This window comes from Alosa sapidissima, chromosome 2, assembly GCF_018492685.1.
Source record: "Alosa sapidissima isolate fAloSap1 chromosome 2, fAloSap1.pri, whole genome shotgun sequence".
Lineage (NCBI taxonomy): Eukaryota > Metazoa > Chordata > Actinopteri > Clupeiformes > Clupeidae > Alosa > Alosa sapidissima.
The window spans coordinates 9,501,373-9,524,202 of record NC_055958.1 but is presented as its reverse complement, the minus strand read 5'-3'; the positions used below and the strand labels follow the sequence as shown (position 1 = coordinate 9,524,202).

The 22,830-nt window shown below is 40.2% G+C and overlaps 1 protein-coding gene across 14 annotated transcripts in view; it reads right to left on the bottom strand.

Annotated features, from left to right (window-relative positions):
* mycbp2 (MYC binding protein 2) overlaps positions 1–22,599 on the bottom strand; it is a 301,458-nt gene extending 278,859 nt beyond the window's left edge. For 10 of the 14 annotated variants that reach the window (XM_042066068.1, XM_042066086.1, XM_042066120.1 and 7 more), the window contains exon 1: positions 21,543–22,587. In XM_042066068.1, coding sequence (XP_041922002.1) covers positions 21,543–21,811 — 269 coding nt within the window. In that variant the 5' untranslated portion in view covers positions 21,812–22,587. Of the gene's footprint in view, positions 1–21,542 lie in introns of all 14 variants that reach the window. The other 4 variants (XM_042066110.1, XM_042066129.1, XM_042066058.1 and 1 more) reach the window with 3 other exon arrangements.
* Between the last annotated feature and the right edge of the window lie 231 nt (positions 22,600–22,830).

Sequence of the window (22,830 nt, the reverse complement as noted above, 5' to 3'; positions counted from 1 at the left end):
TACAACATATGACCGCCACTCAGTCCTGTACATTCGTTCCGCAAAAATAAATCACACTTATCAATGTCTCCATCATCTACTTTATTCCCCACTCTTGAAACTTTTGTGTATGCTTGTTTGGCCTGTGTGTGTCTGTGCGGGCCGTACAGAAAATAGCCTACTGGCGCTGCAAAGGTGATAGATAGATTGGTAGATTTTTGTAGCACTAGCCAAAAACATTGTAGCATTGTTATAAAACCTTTAAAATCCCTAAACAATCACAAGTAGTGCAGTTCATCCATTGCAACTGGACTGATGAAAGGTCATGTAGGCTACATTGTATTTGGGAAAAACAGAAGGTATCAGCATAATGTTTTATTTGTATTTATTTATTTATTAATAAACAAAACAATCCCTGTCAGTTCCATACAGTTTTCAACAGTTATCAAGAAGAGAGGGCATGCCATGGATTTTTGTGAAAGTTTTTTCTTCTACATATGCAAGATTTTAGTCATCCTTAGAATATGATATTCAACTTTATTGTCAACGCACAAATTAAATACCAGTAGTCTAAAACGAAATGCAGTTTTACATCTAACATCCTCTCCAGCTGTATCGCTGTGTGGGGCGGAAGCTGCACTGAATACAACAGGAAAGCCCTGCAGCGCATAGTGAACACAGCTGGAAGGATTATTGGTGCTTCAGTCCCCTCCCTGAAGGACATTTACACCACCCACCTCACCCGCAAGGCGACCAAAATTGTGAGTGAAGTCACCCCGCCCACAATCTGTTTGATCTACTGCCCTCTGGGAAGAGGTACAGAAGCCTGCGCTCCCGCACTACCAGACTCACCAACAGCTTCATACACCAAGCTGTAAGGATGCTGAACTCTCTCCCTCCTCTCCCCCCTCCACCCTCAGCTACATAACATCCTGGACATTGGACCCACAATGGCCGCCTGCACTACTCCACTTGCACACTTGTACACTTTACAACTTGGTGTTGTTGTCCTGAAAACACAACACTTCTGCTGCTCTTACATAACTTGCACCACTATGCCACTTTCTTTCTTACTTAGGTCAAACAGAACTACCCAAGCCTTTTATTGGCCTGACTTTGCACTAGTATTTTATTGACTGTCTATGCACAATTTCAACCAAATTTTGCTGCTCTTATTTTTTCATTATTATATGTGCCCTCTTATTTACTTATTTACTTACTTTTTTGTTTACTTGAATGTTATGTTTGTCTGTGGACTTAAATTGGTAAAATATGTCTTGTCTTCACCGTGGGATAGTGAGAAACGTAATTTCGATCTCTTTGTATGTCTGGAACATGTGAAGAAATTGACAATAAAGCTGACTTTGACTTTGACTTCAAAGCACATCGATTCCCCTCTCAAACCCTACACATGCACTTCAAACAAACAAACAAGCGTTTCAGTCTCACGCATATAGCCATAGCCAAAACTGTATCAGACCAATGTAACGTTGGTAAATCATCCATCCATTGCACAGAATGATTTTTGTAGCATGTGCAACAAATATGTGTAGAGCCCTGCCCTGGATACATCTCTCAAAGTGCGCTCTAAAATATTTGGTTTAAATGGAGATGTAGATAACGGGTGCATTAATAAATCTACATTGCAGCGAGTTGACACAAATTATTCACTTTGACGAATTTATGTAGTCAATTACATCATCTCAGCCCTAGTTACTTTACTTTGAGCCAAGCTCTTCCTTACTTGAAACACCTTTGAAAATAGAGTATTGAAGTAGCCTAGTGGGTGTTTGGGAATGAACGTTAGCGCAGATGCTTTTTGAGACTTTTTGTGGTCTTAATTAAAAATTTTACAAAGCATTGACAGGGCCACCTGTGAGCGAATCAACAGCAGAAAAACCTATTTAGCAAGCAGAAATGTCCCAGACCGGTGTTTAGGATGCATCATAGACAGGTTATCTTTCAGGTATATTTTCCATTAGAAAACCATCGCGATTTCTTAGCTCATGTTAGTAGGCTACGCTATGGTCAGAAAAGAATGAGATAACAGTCAATTACAGTGCTGTTATCAATTTGCTTGGTATAACTGCATTTATGGTTTTCCACAAATAAATACCAACAATCAAACTGGCCATCATCACTCAACCAATGCTAACGGTAACATTTTACCTTGGCTAATTCATATGACATTTAGCTTGTATAGATCAACATACCTGCAGTAAAAACCAAGCATGTCCAATAAACATTCTCAGGTTTTTATTTCAGCTTCAAGAAAAACTGGGAATTACATTTCATGTGAAAATCATCCTACCCTTATTAGACATTATCTGCCGTAAACTTAAGTTACATCTTGACTCTTGCTGCACCATCTGATGGACCAACTATGTAACGCCAATACTGGAAATACAGCCTAAATGATGATGAATATTCGGTTTTGCTTTAATCCTACTGAATTTGTTATTATGTATTGGCCGTTATAATTGCCGATACCAATAGTATGTGCGTGCCTGTGTGTGTGTCGTATGTATATGTGTGCGTGCGTGTGTACGTGTCTGTGTGTATGTGGATGTGTGTGTGTGCGTTTCTGTCTGTATGTGTGTGTGTGCATGTGTGTGTTTCTGTCTATATAGTGTGTGTGTGTGTGTGTGTGTGAATGTGTTGTGTGTGAATGTGTGTGTGTTAGGACTGTAAAGAAACACCAACCTCACGATTCGGTTTGTATCATGATTTTTGACCGACGATTCGATACAAACCTCGATTTTTTTTTAATTTGTTTTGGGGGGGGGGTGCTAGACATTTTATTAAATAACATTTCAATAGCCTACCTTGGAACATCAGCGGATTACAATATAGTATATATCCTACAGATATAAAAATAGTACAGAAAGAGAGAACACTGAATTTCTGATATTTATTCTTCATTGTATGTGCCTTCTTATTTACTTTTTTTATTGTTTACTTGAATGTTATGTTTGTCTGTGGACTTGGTAGAATTGGTAGAATATGTCTTGTCTCCACCGTGGGATAGTGAGAAACGTAATTTCGATCTCTTTGTATGTCTTGGCATGTGAAGAAATTGACAATAAAGCAGACTTTGACAGCATACTTTATGTAGATTAGCCTATAGCCTAGGCTTACTATTTCCATTACAACTATAGGCCTACCTCTTTAATTCAGCTGTCTGGTTGAAGGCTGGAAATATTGTAAACAAAGTAGCATAGTTGGCTAGCTTATCATAGTCTACTGCAGGCCCGGATCTAGCCTGCTCAGATTGGGGGGGCAAATAGAAATTTGGGGTGGGCACAATGAATAACCCCCCCCCCAGTATCTAATAGCAAACATGACATATTACATAGAGCTGTTAATCATAGACCTGATTTTAATATTTAGAGATATCTAGGCTATATTTAACATTTATTTTCTATGTGGCCTGTTATGAAATCATGTATTTAAAGCACAGTTCAGCTTTAAGAAACTCAAATAGTCATGGTCAATAGTCAAATGCATGCTTAGCATTTTGTCATTAAGGCTACTTTGACAAACTCTTAGTCAGCTGATTTTAATATTTACAGATATCTAGGCGATATTTGTAACATTTATTTTGTATTTGGCCTGTTATGAAATCATGAATTGGACAATTTAAACACACTGTGAAACCTGAAGCCCAAAGTTGGAGACATGCATTTAGACATTGCTGCAAATGTAAAACCGGATTACTCTGGAATGGCTAACTGTACAGGGGAATGCTTTACACCTTTTTATTCGGTAAGGTCTGCTGTTTCTTCTAATATATGGTTTGTCATGTGTTCTGGAAAAATTCGTGAAGTATTCCACCGAGATAAATGGGTAGGGAGATGGGCGCAGAATGCAACATGATAAATTAAAGTTACTTTTCTCGCAAACCGTTTGCCACAACTTGCGGCCAACATCGTTTAAAAGCTGAGAAAAAGCTCTTTCGTGTGATGTGATAGGCCTACATGTAATATCTTTGTGAAGAGTAGCCTATTTCAGCAAAGAATGGGTGAATTTGGACGCACTTTCTTTCTTGCTGTGCGCTGTCACATTCTCCACTGCGTAAAAGACATAGGCTAAATTAATTTGCGTTGTGAATGCTAAGCTTAATCAGGCCATAGGCTAAATAAAAATCGCTAGTCGGGTGCAAAGCAGAATATAGAAAGAAATGGGCACCAAGGCCACAGTGGCCTGTGAACCTCCGATTTTCAAAGGGACATCACGGCCAACGCAAGGGGCAACGACGTGGCCGCCGTAAAATTCCCACCCTGCTTATAATACAGTTAAGGAATGACCAATGTTAACAAACTAACTGGCTAGATCACCTTAGAAAGCTAACATGTACATTAGCTAAAAACAAACCTTATTCAAACGAGAATAATACAAAAAAGGTCTTTTAGCCTAACCTTTATGGAAATATAGCTAAGCCCTCTCTACTGAAGTATGAAACAGCAAGTGATGCACTCAGTGTGGAATGGTAGGGGAACGCGTCGCTGCTGCTCCGGTAGCTTATTTATACTATCCAACCAGCAAATCAGCACCCTCGAAATTCAGACGGGACGAATTAGAAAAGTGTGATTGGCAGATTCAATAGCTGTCAATTAAAATTGACCAATTAGGTGGGGCAGAAGAAATATTTGGAGGGGCATTGCCCCTCCCAGCCCTATTCTAGATCCGGCCATGGTCTACTGGTTGGACTGTTCAGTTTCCCAAAGGTATTACTTGTTCTCCATGGGACAGGGCCTTTTTGGAAACATTGGTATTGTGCAGCATGCTAATGATGCTAATCGGATTTAATAGTAATTTAGCTAGTCGTCTTCTATGCGTCTTTGCTTTCACGATTGAGAATGTTTTATTTGGATTGTGCAGACCGAGTCGCGTGCGTCCATTGAGCGAGAAAGGGGCAGGGAGAAGGGGTTTACTTCTATACTGTTTGGTAAAGTTGCACTGATAGTCTACAATGAAAGTAACGAGAGGTACGAAATTATCATTTATTTATTTATTTTTGGACAACGTAGAAGTTAATTCAGCAACCCACTTAACAGCAGCCTGATGTGTGCTATGAAAATCCAGTGTTTCCCCTACAATGTATTCATCAGCGGCGCAGCGCCGCTCCTGGAATTCAAGCGCCACTGCAAAAAAAGTTGCCTAATTAAAAAAAAAAATAGACGTGAGTGAACTTCAGGAACAGCTGCCGTTCGTTCAGGTTTCATGTCAACAAATAATAGTAGGCTAACGTTGAAGGCGCAGTCAGGGATTCCACAGGAGATCACGCTTGTTTGTGTTTATGTTTAAGTTTATTAGCAGACGCAATTTTGTGCAAAAAACGTATCCTACATTATGTTAACCAAGGAACCAAATTAAACACGCCAGCGAGATAGCTCGCCCCTACCTTCAGTACCCTATTCCCAGATAAATCCATGCATTGTTTAGTTTTTGTTTGTGATACAGGCAATGCTTTCAAGCCCTGTGTTGCTAACATACTTAGGCTGTGAAACTAAGGTCTAGCTAGCCTATTGGTGGGTTTAATTGAATTTGAGTAATAGGATACGCAAGCATTACATCTGAGATAGTTTGTAATTCCTGTAGAGCTCACCAAAATTATAGATATGATACAAGACACTTATCTGCTATAATCCAAGATAGATTTTCTTCAAATTTTTGACCATTTATTTTACCAAATGACATGGGAAACATAATTCATTTCATCCACATATTCTTATGCACCATGCACAACAACGCTAAGTTAGCTTAAAACCGTGAGAATCAAGCCAGCGTCATGGGCCGTCACGGCATTAAAGTGACTCATTGTCACGGCATTAAAGTGACGTCAATTCGACTTGCACAGCACCAATACAGTGTAATGGCATGAAAGAGAAGTCTATATAGTTTATACAGTGCTGTGCAAAAGTTAAGACACCCATGCTGAAATTGACTAAAGGGAGGAATAAAAAACATATTTTGCCTTTTGTCTTAATGCCTTAATTAAAAAAAAAATAGGACATCAATTATTTTTTAATGCATCATGTATTGTAAATAAATACATTATATATAAATGTCTTAACTTATGCACAGCACTGTATATTCTAAATAGTAATAGTTTGTACAGTGGCCTACAGTGTACAGTTGTACAGTGGCTAATACTAATAATGTAAATGAAAAAGGTGAAAGAAAAACATGAATAATCCTGTTCAAGTACTGCAATAATCATGCTTGTGTTGATGGTTATGTCATCAATTTGTAACTCAATCTGTCCATTTACAATACAAATCAATTTGTAACTCAATCTGTCCATTTCTTTCACAAAATCACCATTTAAGGAGTCATTTTTTCAAATGTTTTTTCTTTTTTTTTTTGGGGGGGGGGGGGGAGGCTTCCTACGATCAACAGCACCGCTGCTGGAAAAAATTCTAGGGGAAACACTGAAATCGCAGTTGATATGTTACGGGTGATTCCTTGAAATCGGTGCCTTTGTGTCCCTAAGAAATAAGTCACAGAATTGCTATAGCTATAAATAAAAATATAATTTAAAAACATAACATTACTAGTATTCTTCCATCAATATCACATCAAAATAAGGTCAATAAAATATTATTTTAAATAGTTAAAATTGCATTTATGCTGATACGGGTGAGGTTTTCGGCCTGTCCTTCTCTATGATTGTTTTATGAAAGATACAATTTTCACATTTATATATAGCCTAGAAATCTAGACGCAGCCTAGCGGCAGCAAATGTAATTTGCAGCCAGGGTAATCTAGCAACTCTCCGTTGGCTTGCGAGCTGGAATGATTAAACTTTGATCAGACCAATCACATCGTGTATAGAGTCGGTGGGCGGGCTTAGCATAATGATGGCAGAGTTGCAACGGTTTCGCATGAATTCCCTGCTACTTGAAAACAAAGAAGATGGATGCTGCTGCTGGTGAACAGTGCGACACGAGTTAAGCTTTTTTTTAAGTTGGCAAAAGTTTGATCAACTAGCTAACTAGCTCCGCTGGTGAGAAAACGCATCGGACTCATGAGTTCTAGCGCTATCCTATTGCGTGCAGAGAGAATTTGAAAGACAACCGTTTATCCCGCCCCTCGAATTGAGCACTGCGAATGGCGAGTTCCCAGACCGTACATTTAGATTATCTGCCCGAGCCCGAACTTGAGGCCGGGCCAGGTCCTTGATCAAGCATTTTTTTTTTTTTTAATTGTTAGCCTACTTGGGTGGGGATCAGCAATATTATATAGAGTCATTCCACGTCAATTCAACCAGGGCCCACGCACTTAGATTTCAAAAAAATCTGAAAAAATGACCAGGTGTACCTATGTTACTCAGGAGACACACTGTAAAATGTATTTTAGGTAAGGTCAATACTTTCCAAGTTACAGCCAGTTTTAAGGGGGGGGAGGGGGTGTCGATTTTGTTCGACCTCTTTTTTTTTGTCAAAGTTCACAAGCCCATAGAGCAAGAACTAAACCATGTAGGAGGCTCAAATTTTGCATGCTAGTACATAAATAGGAATAGTATGTAGCAAAATCGTCACGTTTGGTCTGGATGATCCTGCATGGAGTTGTCCCTCAAAGTTGATAAAAAATGTTATTGAGTTTTTGGCTAGGCTCTGTTTAGGCCTTCAGAAGACATATTTGTACTCAACATAGGCTCTTCATTTATTTTCCTTATTGAGATAAGTAGAAGCACTTTCACAAAAAGCAATGAACAAAAGAAAGAAATCTCTTCAGGGTCTGAACAGCAAACCTCACAAGTCTGAAAAATCATTTGGTTCTCATTTTCAGAGCACCCAAACACCTTGTGGGAATATACAAAGATTGTTTTTATATATTTTTCTTTATTCTCCGTGATCTTCTTTTTAAAAACACCAATTTGACTTGTTTCATGCATATAATCTCATTGTTAAGCAATATTCCTGGCATACATTTAGATTAGTTTTATAAAATATTAATCATTTTCTCGGTGTCCCCTAGATTGATGTCAAGTCTGTTACCCTCACCAAAACAAACCTGTAAAATAATGGTACACTATAGTTGCATCATCTGTCAAACAGGACTCCAAAAGTTAGAACACAAGCAAGTTTCTCTCTCTCTTCTATAATGTACTTTTTTTATGTGAGATTTAACTGGGTGGGGGGCATCATCCAATGTCAAAACTGTTACCATGTACACAATCACCATTACCATCAATCTAAAAATTATTCATGTACCCTAATATGATAAATATCTAGAGATAATATACTTTTAAATAGGGTTGGGCCGATGGACGATGTCATCGTCCATAGTGATGGTTGACCGACATCACGATGAGAAGCAACCATTGTGATGCCACGCCCCCACAAGCCCGACAGGCACTAATTCTATAGACCCTTCTTTAACTTTGGCTAAAACATAAAAACGTTTCCCTGGAAATTAAATTGAGCCTAGAACTGATGCATATTATGCAGGGTACTTTAATAGCTTAGCCCTTAACATCACCGGCACTGACCGCAATACAGGATGGCAATATCCTGTATCTGGGTGCAGCTCTGTCAGGTGTGTGGTCATCCCCCAGCCCCCACCCCCTCAATTCCCAGTGCAACACTCAACTCCACCATCACAGGCTATTGTACCCCCACCATCACTGGATATTGCACCCCCACCATCACTGGATATTGCACCCCTCCCCCACATGGTGATAACGAACAATGAGGTGACAACGACTTCAGTCAACAGCCATCAGACACACAGATCCCAGATGCACCACTCCCCATCCCCTCCTCTCCCCCCCCCATCATCACAGCAGATCAAGTAAGTTCAACTAAAGACACTTCGCCCCAAGAAGGCAGCCGGGCCTGACAGACTGTGTCCAAGGCTACTCAAGGCCTGTGCTGCTAAACTGGGGGAGCCACTGAAGCACATCTTCAACTTGAGTCTACGTCTTGGACAAGTTCCAACACTGTGGAAGACATCATGTCTCACCCCCGTCCCTAAGAAGCCACACCCTAGTGAGCTTAATGACTACAGGCCTGTCGCTCTAACATCACATGTGATGAAGACATTGGAGAAACTGGTCTTAGACCCCAGGTACGCCATGCAGTAGACCCATCACGGTTTTCATACCAGAAGAAAGTGGGCGTGGACGATGCCATCACTTATCTTCTACACAGGACACATTCTCACCTAGACAAGGGGAAAAGTGCTGTGAGAATCATGTTCTTTGGTTTCTCAAGTGCTTTTAACACCATCCAACCCCTCAGACTGGGAGACAAGCTCTTGCAGATGGGTGTGGACGCGCACCTGGTAACCTGGATTACAGATTACCTGACCGAGCGACCTCAGTTCGTCAGACTGAAGAACTGTCTCACTGACACTGTGATCAGCAGCACCGGAGCACCACAGGGAACTGAGCTCTCTCCAGTCCTGTTCACCCTGTACACATCTGCTACAACACCGAGTCATGCCACATGCAGAAGTTTTCTGACGATACTGCAATTGTGGGGTGTGTCAGGGACGAGCAGGAGGAGGAGTACAGGAGCCTGGTGGAGGACTTTGTGCAATGGTGCAAACTCAATCATCTCCAACTCAACACTTCAAAGACCAAGGAGATGGTGGTGAATTTCCGCAAGTCTAAGCCCGCTCTGCTACCAGTATCCATTGATGGGGTCAATGTGGAGGTGGTAAGCACCTACAAGTATCTGGGCCTCCACCTGGACAATAAACTGGACTGGTCAGCCAACACTGACGCACTCTACAAGAAAGGGCAGAGCAGGCTGTACTTCCTGAGGAGGCTGCAGTCCTTCAATGTGTGCAGCAAGCTCCTCCACATAGTCTGTCTGCCTCTCCACCCTCTCCATGTTTGGGTACGGTCTGTTCACTAGCCACTTTTTTCCACTGTCTTACTGCCTCACTGTTTGCGTGCTATATTAGCACATATGCATAACATATGCCTCCCTCCATGCCACAGCCGGATTGTGGCCACACTTATACCTTTTCTTTATATATATATATATATATAATATATATATATATATATATATATATATATATATATATATATATATATATATATATATATATATATATATATATATATATATATCGTCGCTGTCCAATACAGAACACGTATCTCCAACTAACATCACTCAGATTGGCATCAAGATTAATTTAATGTTTAAATTGGTCTAGTTATACACAACTAGCAAGACCAATCAACATGACGAGCTCTGGATTCTGGTGCCTACGTTTTAACAGGTTATGTGTTGTAAAATACTTTTGATAACTTTTAGCCAAGTTTGATAACTTTTAGCTGAGGGGTGGTAGGATATTGATTGAAATTTCTGTGTTTGATTGTGCCTGGAGACCTTCCCCCACCACATATCAGTTATCTCATCATAACAGTGTCTCTGTTGTTGAAATGTAAAAGTGTTTTTATACTTCGAAATATCCACATGTGATTGTGGTTTTGATGAGTAATGTTTGATTGTGCCTGGAGACCTTCCCCCACCACATATCAGTTTGTGTGTCTGTTGTTGAAATGGAAGTGTTTTTATACTGCCATCAATCCAGCGTTTAATGTCAGCCTTTTAAATAAATAAATAAATAAATTATAAATAAATAAATAAATTACGGAGAGTCAGTTTAAAATTGCCAAAGCCCCAATATGACGTACGTTGACAGTGCCACGGTTACTCGTCTTGCAATACGAGCTAAATAAACGTTTCTTTGATTGTTCTGGACATAACTCTAAACCAGTCGGTAGAAACATTTTTCATCCTGATGTCTGAAACCCAGGAGTGACGAAAATCACGGTGAGTCGGTTTGAAATTGCCAATGCGGACGGCGCGCCTAGGCTATCCGTTATCCAAGCGCAGTGCAGGAATAAAGCACATAACCGGCCCTTGATTAAAATAACATATCGATTTTTGGCAAAGTGATGATTATACTCCCACACTATAATAGGCTACATGTATAGACCTATGACAGATTGATTCGTCATATCACACTGCAGTTTCACTGCTTTGGAATGCTGTGTTTTCATCAGGGGAAATGAATGTTTTGGTTATACGTGTTTTTAGTCGGACAGAAACGGTATCGGATGTGCACGTATATCCTTTTACACTCGATTTAGGTACAGTGACGATTAAATTACCACACCAACAAGAATATGATGCCAATTAAAGGCATTAAGCCAAGTATGGCAACGCTGACTTCCACTGTTGTGGAGTTTCGCTGTTTTTTTTACTTTCTGAAAAGTAGCGTTTTTGGACATACGTGTTCTGTATCGGACAGCGACGATATATATATATATGTTAGGGGTGTAATGGTACACAGAAGTCACGGTTCGGTTCATACCTCGGTTCGGACATCACGGTTTGGTACGAGTTCAATAGAATGGAGGGAAAAGCAAAACAAAAATGCAGAAAGCAATTTGTTTTTTTATTGTGCATGTCTCAGGCTGTACCACCTAGTGTCATACAGTCTCTTCCCTGAGCTATCTGCAACAGCCTGTGTGTGTAAGATTGTAAACAAAATAAGACAATCAGCTATAAAACTGAAAATAGGCCTACAGCATCTCTTATTTCTGAATGTGCAAATTACATAGAATAATGATTTATAAAAAATTCACTTAGGCAAGACGTTCAACATCCGTGTTTAGTTGTATATGGAAGGGTCTACAATTTGCCTCAATATTTTTCGGTGTGTGTACAGTAATAGTCTAATAAATGTGAAAATATCACACTATTTTGCCTTCTTTTAAAAAAACAAAATTGCTCCTTTCATTTCATAAACAGACTACAACTAGAAGCCACGTGACTTTGCCCTTCGACATTAACTCACCGTAGCATGGTTTGTTTATTAGCCTGGTTAGCGCTGATACTTTATTTTTACTGTCTATGCACTTAACACTACCAGCACTACAAGTTACAAGTTACCCTAACATAAAGGTAATTACCACGCGATTTACATAGCTTTCGGTCATTACGAAATCATTTAATTTAAGCCATAGGTGTTGGCCCTATTTGTAGTGCATCATCGCCTTGATATATGCAAATTAATCTGTCCCTATGCTTATTATGTTCCATTGAGCAAAAAAACATTCCTGGTAATTTTTGAAGTAAATTGGATAATATTTAGGTGGCCCACCATTAACTCATTGAGTGCCAAAAACATAATATTAAGTTTTTCCTTCCCATGCGTTGAGTGCCAAAAACGTAATATTACGTTTTTAGCTTTTCTTTTTTTTATTTACGAAACTAGACACTCTAACACACCTTATATGTGATTTTGGGAACTGTGATGAATGGAAATGAAATATATGACGATCGAAAACTCATGAAAACGCAAGATCTGGACATTTTATCTGGACGTTTGATCTTAACTCGGCTTTTGATGGTTGCCGCTTCGGTTCGAATCAGTCACTGATTAGCCTATAAGTGACATGCACGCCAAGTCAAAATCAGGTAATTTATTTTCATGGGTTTATCACTAGGTGGCAGGTCTTGTTAGATCTCTTCCCAGAAACTTTGCAGGCAACACTTCTCAGGTGCTGAAGGGAGAAATGAAAAAGTCGAAGAAAAAGATATTGCAGCAGGTGCGTTTTCGCCAGACAATGCTGGATGAGTCCACCTTTCTACTAAGACAAGATGATTCTGACTACGACAGGTCAAAAACATTACAAGGAGTGACTGAACACCATGCTGAGGAGGGAGTTCCATCTCCACCACGAGCCGGGCCTAGCGGAGTGGGTGGTAGGCCAAGTCGCGCTTGCAAGAGGGCACGCCCTTGCCAGAGTGCCGAATATGTCGGTGATAGTGACTCATAAAAGATGCAATATCTCCATTTCTAGAAAAAAAAAACAGGGATTTTGATGAAAACTAGCCACTGTTTAGCTTGGGATTTCTCAGGAACAGAGGTGTGTAGAAATACACGGTTTGCACCCACTGAGAGCTTAAAGTCTCACCTTTCAAACGAGCCATTGTATGTGTTCATAGCTATAACAAAGAATATGCTGTGGCTGTACAAAAATCATCAACAATGGTCTAGATTGCTGGCACTCTAGGACAAAGCTTCCGAAAACAGCTTGGCATTCAATGAGTTAACCTTTATGAATGGTCGAAATTGTTGCCAAATTCAGGAAATCGCCTGGCAATATGGGGGACTATCAGGGTATATTTCACATAATTTCACTATTACCAATTTGTTAGCCAGTAGTTATTTGAATAATAACTGTATTAAGGGCATAAAGCACAGAGCTCACTGGATAAACATTGGGTTTCTTTATGTTGTCATACATATTTTGGTGATTTTTCTCAGAAAAACGTTTTTTTTTTGTTTTTTCTATTTTGAATAATATGTTATTTGATGAAAAACACCTTAATGTGTATTGTAACTCGTCATTAATCTTTTATTTTAACTGTTGTTGCTACTGTGTTATAAAAATCTCATAATTCCAAATCAGATATAGGCTACATGCGTGGGAATGTTTTGTTTAGTGTAGAGTAGTAGTTGTATCACACAGGATTACATGAACTTTCTTGGAACATGGCTTTTAGTGGAGTGTGTATTAGTAGCCTAATGCCAATCTACAGTGTTCAAAATGTACTCTGTCTACAAGACAATCGTCTTGGATATTTGGTTTAGGCAGTTGCCTTGTTCAGGATGACTCCCAAACTGTCGTCAAGTTCTCAGGTGCTTCATGTGGTATCTTTCGGATGGTCCATCAGAAAACAGAACAAAGTGGGAATCAGCAAATATCGTGTTAATGTGAAGTGATAATGACTGATCGGATTATAGTATAAATGGCAACTTTCAAATATGATACGTATTTTACAGCTTTTATTTTATTCATGTTGTTTATTGAAAATGCCTGGCAAAGGCAATTTTTATAGCATCTTCCAACAACAACAACAACAGGTTACATTTATATAGCGCTTTTCTCAACACTCAAAGCGCTTCACATGGAAAGGGGGACCTCACTAACCACCACCAATGTGTAGCACCCACCTGGGTGATGCACGGCAGCCATTATGCGCCAGAACGCTCACCACACACCAGCTTGAGGTGGAGAGTGAGGGAGTGAATGAGCCAATTACAGTGGGGGATGATTAGGGGGCCAGATTGAATGAGCCAGGTTGGAAATTTAGCCAGTACATCTGGGAATCCCCTACTCTTTGCGATAAGTGCCATGGGATCTTTAATGACCACAGTGAGTCAGGACCTCAGTTTAACGTCTCATCCGAAGGACAGCATCTCCTACAGTGCAGTGACCCCGTAGCCTAATCGATCGATCCCAATGCCCCGTCACTGCACTGGGGCATTGGGATCGATCTTTTTTGGCCAGAGGGAAGAGCGCCACCTACTGACCACCCACCAACACCACTTCCAGCAGCAACCTAGTTTTTCCAAGGAGGTCTCCCATCCAAGTACTAACCAGGCCCACACCTGCTTAGCTTCAGTAATTCAGCTAAGACAAGATATCCGTTGGTCTGGCTGCTTCCCCCAAAATGTACACTACTGCCGTATCTCAGGAAGTAATAAAGATAGAGACACACAACTCACACCAAATGATGCGGAAAGTCCATATTTATATTCAACTTCCATTGACATTATAGGGCTAGACCCATTATTTTTGGCGTTATTTAAGAAAAAAATGATATTTTTAGCCTAGCTTTATGGACGTCTTTAGTTGGAAATTTCAGAGGCTCGGTGGGCCACCTAAACATCAATAGAATTCAATAAAATTTCTCATGGAAGTTTTATTTGATTAATGGAACAAAATTATTCTAGGGACAGATTGATTTTCAAACTTTTTTCAAAAAGTGAGGCGGATGATGCACCCTAATGTGTATCCAAAGGCTGGTGAAGCGCAGGGGAAGTTTTTTTTTCTCGTTTCAGTGATTGGTAGCCTACATCATCTGGGTGATGGCTTCGAATATGTGTAGCATATATTTCCACTCACATACCCAACAACTGCTGAACAACGCTGACACACAGTTTCATCTTATCCACCACTCTCTCGCCTGTACTACTGTAACTGAATTCTCAAACTTGCGATCTTAAAGAGACCAGCGGATCCTCTAACTCTTGTGGGTCGCCATCACTCGCTTAGTGCTGCTATGTCTGACTGACTGACTCGACCAACGACCTGACAAAAAAATTACATAGGCGCCAATCAGAGCTTCAGAGCTAAGGCGAGGCTACAGATTAGCGTTAGGTGTAGGGTTGGGTATCGTTTGGGTTTTATCCGATACCGGTGCTAAATCGATACTTTTAAAACGGTGCCGGTGCTAAAACGGTGCCTGAACCGGTACTTAGTTTTTAAAATGTTTTAAATTAAAATGGTCTAAAGCATGAATTGCTTTTTTTAATTGATAAGACAAATTTAAACATGAAATTAAACTGTTATATTCAATTTACTATCAATATCTCATTGCTCCTACAAATAATACATTTAAATGTTAAAACAGCTTGCCATATGCATGCACACACAGTGGTAAGCTCTGCTTTCAAGTTCACCCAGTGTAGGCCATAAGGTATGTTAAAACCGCTTGCCATAGAACATGGACAACTGCATTTGCAAGCAAGCTAATCTAACAGGGACTCTACTTTCCAGTTAATTCAGTGTGTTCCCAAATGCTTCAAGAAATTTAATGTCTTAACGCAGTGTTTCTCAACCTTTTTTTCTGGGGACCCACTTTTTAAAAATGACAAACTATCGCAACCCAACTCGTGACTGTGGTAGTTAACAAACTAGATCAGTGGTTCTCAAACTTTTTCTTTCATTCCCCACTTTGATCAAGGGGGCATTCTCGAGCCCCACCTGTCCCTCATCGCTCTAAGAACATGGTAGGTCAAGCTTAAAATTGTCAAATTTATTGAAATAATGACAAGTTCTAAATATATCCTCTTCAACAGAGTTAAAATCAGCTGGTGCTGCAGATATAATAATAAATAAATACATAACACACATATTTCTGTTTTCCAGCAACATATTAGGAAGCATAGGCCATTTTACAGCATTGTACAATATATGAAATACCAACATGCTGCATTAAATGGATCCATAATCCAGTCATACTGAGCACTGCTGGTTGGGAAATATTTTTGAAATAAACTTTGCAGGGATGTGATGTAGGCCTACTGTTTAATACATGGGATCACAAGAGTGCCTAATACTGTCGCGATCGAGGCGCCTGTCCCATACTCAAGTTTCAGGTGAATGCAGTAATCTTATTTGCTAGGTGAGGTAGGTGCTTGTCTTTGCCTTGTAACTGGATATTTAACTCAAATGTATCGCTAAGATATATCAAATATATCGCTAAGATAGGCCAGCTTCGTCAAGAAATGTTCATTAGTGAACGTGCTTGCAGATTCAAACATGCGCTCTTCCTCCAAGAGGCGACTCGGAGCTCAAACACGCGCGACAGCACTTTACCTCGGGAAAGCCACCTTGCCTCGTTGTGAAACAGTACAGCCTTTTGGTCAGCTACCATCTCTTCGCAAAGTGCGGAGAAATTCACCACTCTCACAACAACGTTCAAAATCTCATGTAGGTCGGGACTAACTAAGCTGCCTTGACACGAGCGCTTCTCTGTGAATAACACCGAGCGTCCATTGCGCATCGGGTGCTACCTGGGCCCAGGCTACAGATAAAAAATAAATTAAAAAAACTCCTGTTTTTCACGCCCCACCTGGCATGTCTCCGCGACCCACAGTTTGAGAAACGCTGTCTTAACCTATAACACGCAATAGTTTTGAACATGTCAGGCTACATGTCGGTGTTGAAGTGTTTAGATTCCCAGTGCCTAGTCATTTTAACAGCAACTATGGCTATGCGCTAACACCAGTCAGCTGAGTTTAATTAGCGATAACGTAGGCTACGGAGATGGTTTAGTAGCCTCTTTGACAGCTCAGTGACATCAGTTATGTAACCTACATATTTATGTTTTTGCCAGCTAACTTTTAACATGATCTTCATATTCATTGTGATGCTATATGGGCCTCATGTACATGAAAGATTAATATCATGCCATTATGTTGTTTAGAACACACCGTGAAATAAAGTTTTTGATGAGTGTACATATTGTTATTGTGGATAATATAGGCTAGTGTGATTTTTAAAATCAGAAATGCGCGTGCGGCAGAAATGCACGTGCGCAGGTCTTCAGGACACCAACCTTGCTCCAGTGGTGAGATCACAACACATGATTGGCACGTGTGTGTAGTTAGGCCCACTGCTAGATTTTGACAGGAGCTCGCGATATCACTTTAAAGTAAGCTACTTGGGCTTACGCAAGCTGTCAAACACTGTCCACTCGCCTATGTGGTCAGCGCCTATGAATGCTTAATCATGTCTCATGAAACAGTCATGAATGCTTTATGTGCAGTTTATGACAGCTGCTATGAATGTGTTATGAACTCACCTGTCAAGTAAAGTGTTACCCAATAAAGTAGAAAAATCCCCCATAGAAATGCATGGGGTTAGGTTGTAACGCCAATATGGCAGTTGTCTACACATATCCTGCCCCTTCCACAGCAAAAAAGTTGAAATGTGAATACATTATGCCAATCATGTGGGGTGTTGTGAATACATTGTGCCAATCATGTGTTGTGATCTCACCACTGGAGCAAGGTTGGTGTCCTGAAGACCTGCGCACGTGCATTTCTGCCGCACGCGCATTTCTTATTTTAAAAATCACACTAGCCTATATTATCCACAATAACAATATGTACACTCATCAACACTCTATGAACCACTTCATGGCACTTGTATTGTTAAACATTGGACAATAACCTCCACCATCATCAAACGTGTTCTGAATGCCTTCTTGATACCGCATGGCACAGTCCACCTTACCGCTCAAAGAATTCATAGTTTACCCACCTCTTATTTTACCACTACATTCTTGGTCTTGAAATATTCACAGGAATCCATAGAAATTAAATATTCATGTTGTTTATCCAATATTAGTTGTGCAGATGTATAGTTCATCTTATACACACCCAAGAAGCCAACAAAGAAAATGCAAAAATAGAGACTTTTGTGTAGGCTAATTATTCCATTTTATGTAGTCATTCTATATCAGAACCTGACATACAATCCAAATAGTGTACAAAAAACCTCAGAAATGCATACTTTTATTGTCAGTATGCGTTTTGGGTAACCAAAAGTCCTATGGGGAGTTTCCATAGGGCATTACAAAACGCATGAGCATACCGTGGCAAATAAGGGTCTAAAGTATTCATTTTTCATTCTATATTGATCTACTTTTGCACACAGCTTCTCAAGACCTGGTCCTAGGGCTCAGTTGTGTTTCTAAAATCATATCAACCCAGATCAGATCAGATTGGCAGATAGCAGACCGCTGGTGGTATGCCGCCAGTGGCGTGCCACTTGTGGTCCGCTGTTGGACTAGGGATGTCCCAATCCGATATTTGGATCGGATCGGCCGCCGATATTAGCAAAAAATGTGGGATCGGCCTGCATGGGAAAATCCCGATCCGGACTCCCGATCCAGTTTGTTTTCAAAACTCCGGTCCGTGTTTTCCAGCACACCGATATAGGTAATCCATTCCAGTTTTTTTCAGCTTTTCCCCCCCAAATCCGGTCCGCGTTTTCAGCACACCTAGCGACCTGTCCAGCATCCCACTTGTCTGTGCATGTCCCACTAAGAATTTAAAGTTATCGAGCAAATATTTCATGTCACAGATGAATTAATATAGCCTAATGTTAACCGCGACCGCGAGTGTCCGCGAGACCCTCTTACTATTAAGGCTCTTATGAATGTTGCTGCTGACAGCTTTGCCTGTCTAACGAATGTTATCTCCGCCATTTAAGATTGTTTGCGTAATGTATAGGCACAGCACGCACTTTAATTTCCCTATTTTTACAATCGGCTAGCCTAACAAACGCATTTCATTTCAAAAAGCAACCTGGTCAATTGCTAACAACTAAGTACACCTAGGCCTACAACTCTACACATCCAAAAGGGTAGAAGCTTCCAGTAGGCTATCATAACTTTTTTTACCGTTTAGTCTGTGCATCGACGCAGCCTACGACGATGTGAATTAGTGACAGCTGTTGTCGCGGTAAACTTAAGCTCCTGTCACTAAATAGTGTAGATAGGCCTACGTGCTATTTTGCTTGATTTTCTGTAATAAATGCAGCCTGTAGCCTAGGTTACTTCAGCAAACCCAGACCAGTTGTGGCATCAGTTTCGCTTTTAAAACGCAACAGTGAGAGGCTTTTAGCGCAGTCTCACTTATCATTGATGAGCACAGGAGCAGGCCGACACCTGAGGATGTTGAAATGATCACCTTTGTGAATAGAAGAAGAATCTCCCCATCATGCTGAGACTGCAGCCAGGGCAAACAGTAGAAATTGAAGGGAGTAGAGATGGAGCAGTAAAGTGTGGAGGAGATAGCAATACTGTAGAAGGCGTGACAGTTATTTGGGTTGTTATAGCCAATTCAGTGTGTGTGTGGTAATTTGACTATTTTCTACTCAGGTTTTGTGTGTGTTGCTTTTATATATAATTTTATATTGTTTACACTGATGGCTTTTTTAAGCCTTGGTTTACACTCTTGAGCAGAGCACTGATGCCAATTCAGTTTGTGTGGTTAATTGACTATTTATTTTCTACTCAGCTTTTCTGTGTGTTTTGCTTTTTTTTTATACAGTTTACAATATTGACTATTTATTATTTTGTGTTTATTTAACCCTGTTAAGAATAAACAGGTCAGCTTCTCATTACCAACCACTGTGGATTATTCAAACTAACCTAATTAAGTTGGCTAGTTGTTCTTAAGAGTAAAACCCTTTTCAACATGAGTATAACAACAAAATAAGTAAATATCTTTCATCTTTAATACATGCTTGGATCGGCCGGTATCGGTATCGGCCGATGCTAAAAGCTACAATATCGGTATCGGATCGGAAGTGCAAAAAGCTGGATCGGGACATCCCTATGTTGGACCACCATCTCTTTAAATTTAACTTGTCATGAATATTAAGAAAAGTTAATAAAAAAATGATATATGGAGTATAACAGTGGTCCGCCAGCCTCTTGCTATCTGGGAAGTGACCTAGAGGGCTGAAATGTGGTCAGTTCAGAGATGCTTGTTATCCCGCAGAAAAAAAAAAACAATATTCTAGGCTCTGTAACTCTGTGCCAGTGCTTCCTAAGAAACTACAGGATCTTGGCTTTCTAAAGATGTCCAGCATTTGATGGTAGGCCAAAAGAAAACACTGCCCTCTGAAGTAGGCAGTGCAATGTTGGGGGGGGGGGGGTCAATAAAGTATCTATCTATCTATCAGAAATGGCCCAACAGGTTACAAGGGGAACATTTAAAAAGAGAGACTGGCACTCTTGCACTCTAGTAACATTTGTGTCCAGGTACCATTACATACAAAATGGTTGTCATTCACTTTAACTTTTATACTTTATGTAAAATTCCAAGCCTGGACTTTGTTACTTTTACTTGAGTAAAGAACTTAAATCAGTACTTTTACCAGAGTATTTTTTAACACAAGCATTTGTACTTGAGTACGGGAAGTGAGTACCTTTACCATCTCTGCTCTCATTTTACATTCATATTTCTACACATTGCAATTATGCTAGTCTCAACATAGAGATAGATAGATACTTTATTGATCGCCAAGTGGAAATTCAAGAAACATGTGAATAGGAAAATTATCTTTTGCCACTGCTGGGAGTTATAGGTTAGTCGATTCCAACCACTTCAATGTGCTATGCTAAGCTAGGTTAGCAGTGGGTGCATCAGACTACTGCACACACAGAGATGAGAACAAGGGTATGCATCATATCTAACTCTGGGGGAGACGGCAGATATGCTAATAGAATGTTGCCGTGTTAATTTAACGACTAGCCAACAGCGTATTTTAATTCTGAGAAAAGGACTGCAGTTACTCATAGGACCCTTCCAGACTACTGTTGTGAAAGTATGCGCCTTTATAAAATCAACCAACATGACAGTTGGTATTAATATTACACTTTCAAAGACAGCTCGTTCGCCAACCTGCTTCAGGTCAAAGCTTCTGATGCCCACGTTACTGTGACAGCGTTCAGGGCACAAGGTAACCTTAGCCTAATGCACAAGTTACTCATGTCACCAACTACTTGTGTTGCTCCATCGTTCCTGCACTCGGATCAGCTCATATTTTTTAACATTTTAAATCATCAAGTTCACCCACTCGTTGTAGCTGCTATGTGATTCATTACAATGACAACCAGCACGCGTGGACGTGTACAGATTAGAGCAATTAGGTTGGCTTCCTTGATCAATTTAATAACCTGTAACGTTATGCTAGCTAATTTGCTAAGGAAGTAAGCAGTTTTCTAACCAGGAAGCTAAATGGGGGTATCGTGTGTATGTAAACGAGTAAAGTAAACCTTACCAGCCTCATCTAAATAGCGAGATAATATAACAGGTGAGATGTGTGAACTTGATACTAACGTCACATAACTCATGCCACCTAAGTATTATATTTGTCATATTTCAGATAAATGTAAACATGCCACCCATCAAATGTTCATTTCAAGTCGACATACCTCCCTTGATGTAATCCTTGCTCTTTGTCGCCAATAGCAGTGGTATAAATCCTACGGTAACTGTCCGCCAAAGCTCGCCCTGAGAGAAGGTGGTAACTGCTCCGGCAATCTGACGAGGCCCCAGGAGCAGGATGAGAATCCATGGCTGAACCAAAAGTAGAGAAATCGGTCCCAGCTCCTGAAATGACCCTAACGCCCTGGCCTACAGAGGATGAGGACGACAGAATTCCTCCACCGGCTCCCGCTGCCGCTGCAGCAGCATACATCATCCTATAGAACAATGCATATATTAACCCAGTTAACAGTACATCAAAACCGCCTATAGCTGAGAGAGCAAACTTTGTTGCAAGATCTTAAAAACGTGTCAGTTTGTGTAATCCACAGCCCAGACATCTAGTATTTCCAATCAAAATTGCACAGCTGTTATGTTAGTGACTGCTGCAACAACTAACGTTAGCTTACGAGTTAGCTATCGTTTGCTAGCAAGGTTGCTAACAAAATAATCATCCAAATCGGCGCAGTCTTCAATTCGATCTGCAGAACATATCATGCTGCGTTGTACATTGTTAAACGACTCCGCAAGTATCGTTCATAAATGTCTAACGTCCTCATTTGTTTTGATCTGCGCTTTGTATTTTTCCTGACCGCACAGAGACAACATTAGTATTCTTAGCCGTGCTGCCATCTTGGCTTCATTATCTCTTCACAACTGGGCATGCTGGGATATTTTCCTAGCGATAACAAGATTGTCCGGCGATCACCAGTCGCGGCGAAAGTAAGTCATGTAGAGAGGCTCATAGCACTAATCACGTCCAAATATTGTTTTAGAGGCAATCTAGTTGTTCTCTGGCCAGATGTTCACATAGGCTACCTTTATTACAATTTTTATTGAAAAAATGGGACATCTGGCACTTTCTGAAACCTGACATTCAAAAACAAGATAGGCTTCGATTTTTAAAACATTACCCACTAGCAAGGTAGTTAGGCTACTACATTTTGGACAAAATATACCTATGGTTATGGTAAATGTATTTAGCAGACACTTTTGTCCAAAGCAACTTACAGTATAATAGCTTAAATTAACATTTTTTTAAAAAGTTTGTAAGCCTATATAAAGCAAATTAGTAGCCTAATAGCCCATCAATGATATTAATAACACTATCAAATATCAATAATGAAGATAAACAAAAAACATACATTTTGACATTTATATACAAACTATAAATGAACTAGACTGCATTTCCGGCGGGATCTGCGAAAGTGTGCTTGCCCTGGTCCGGTCACCAAC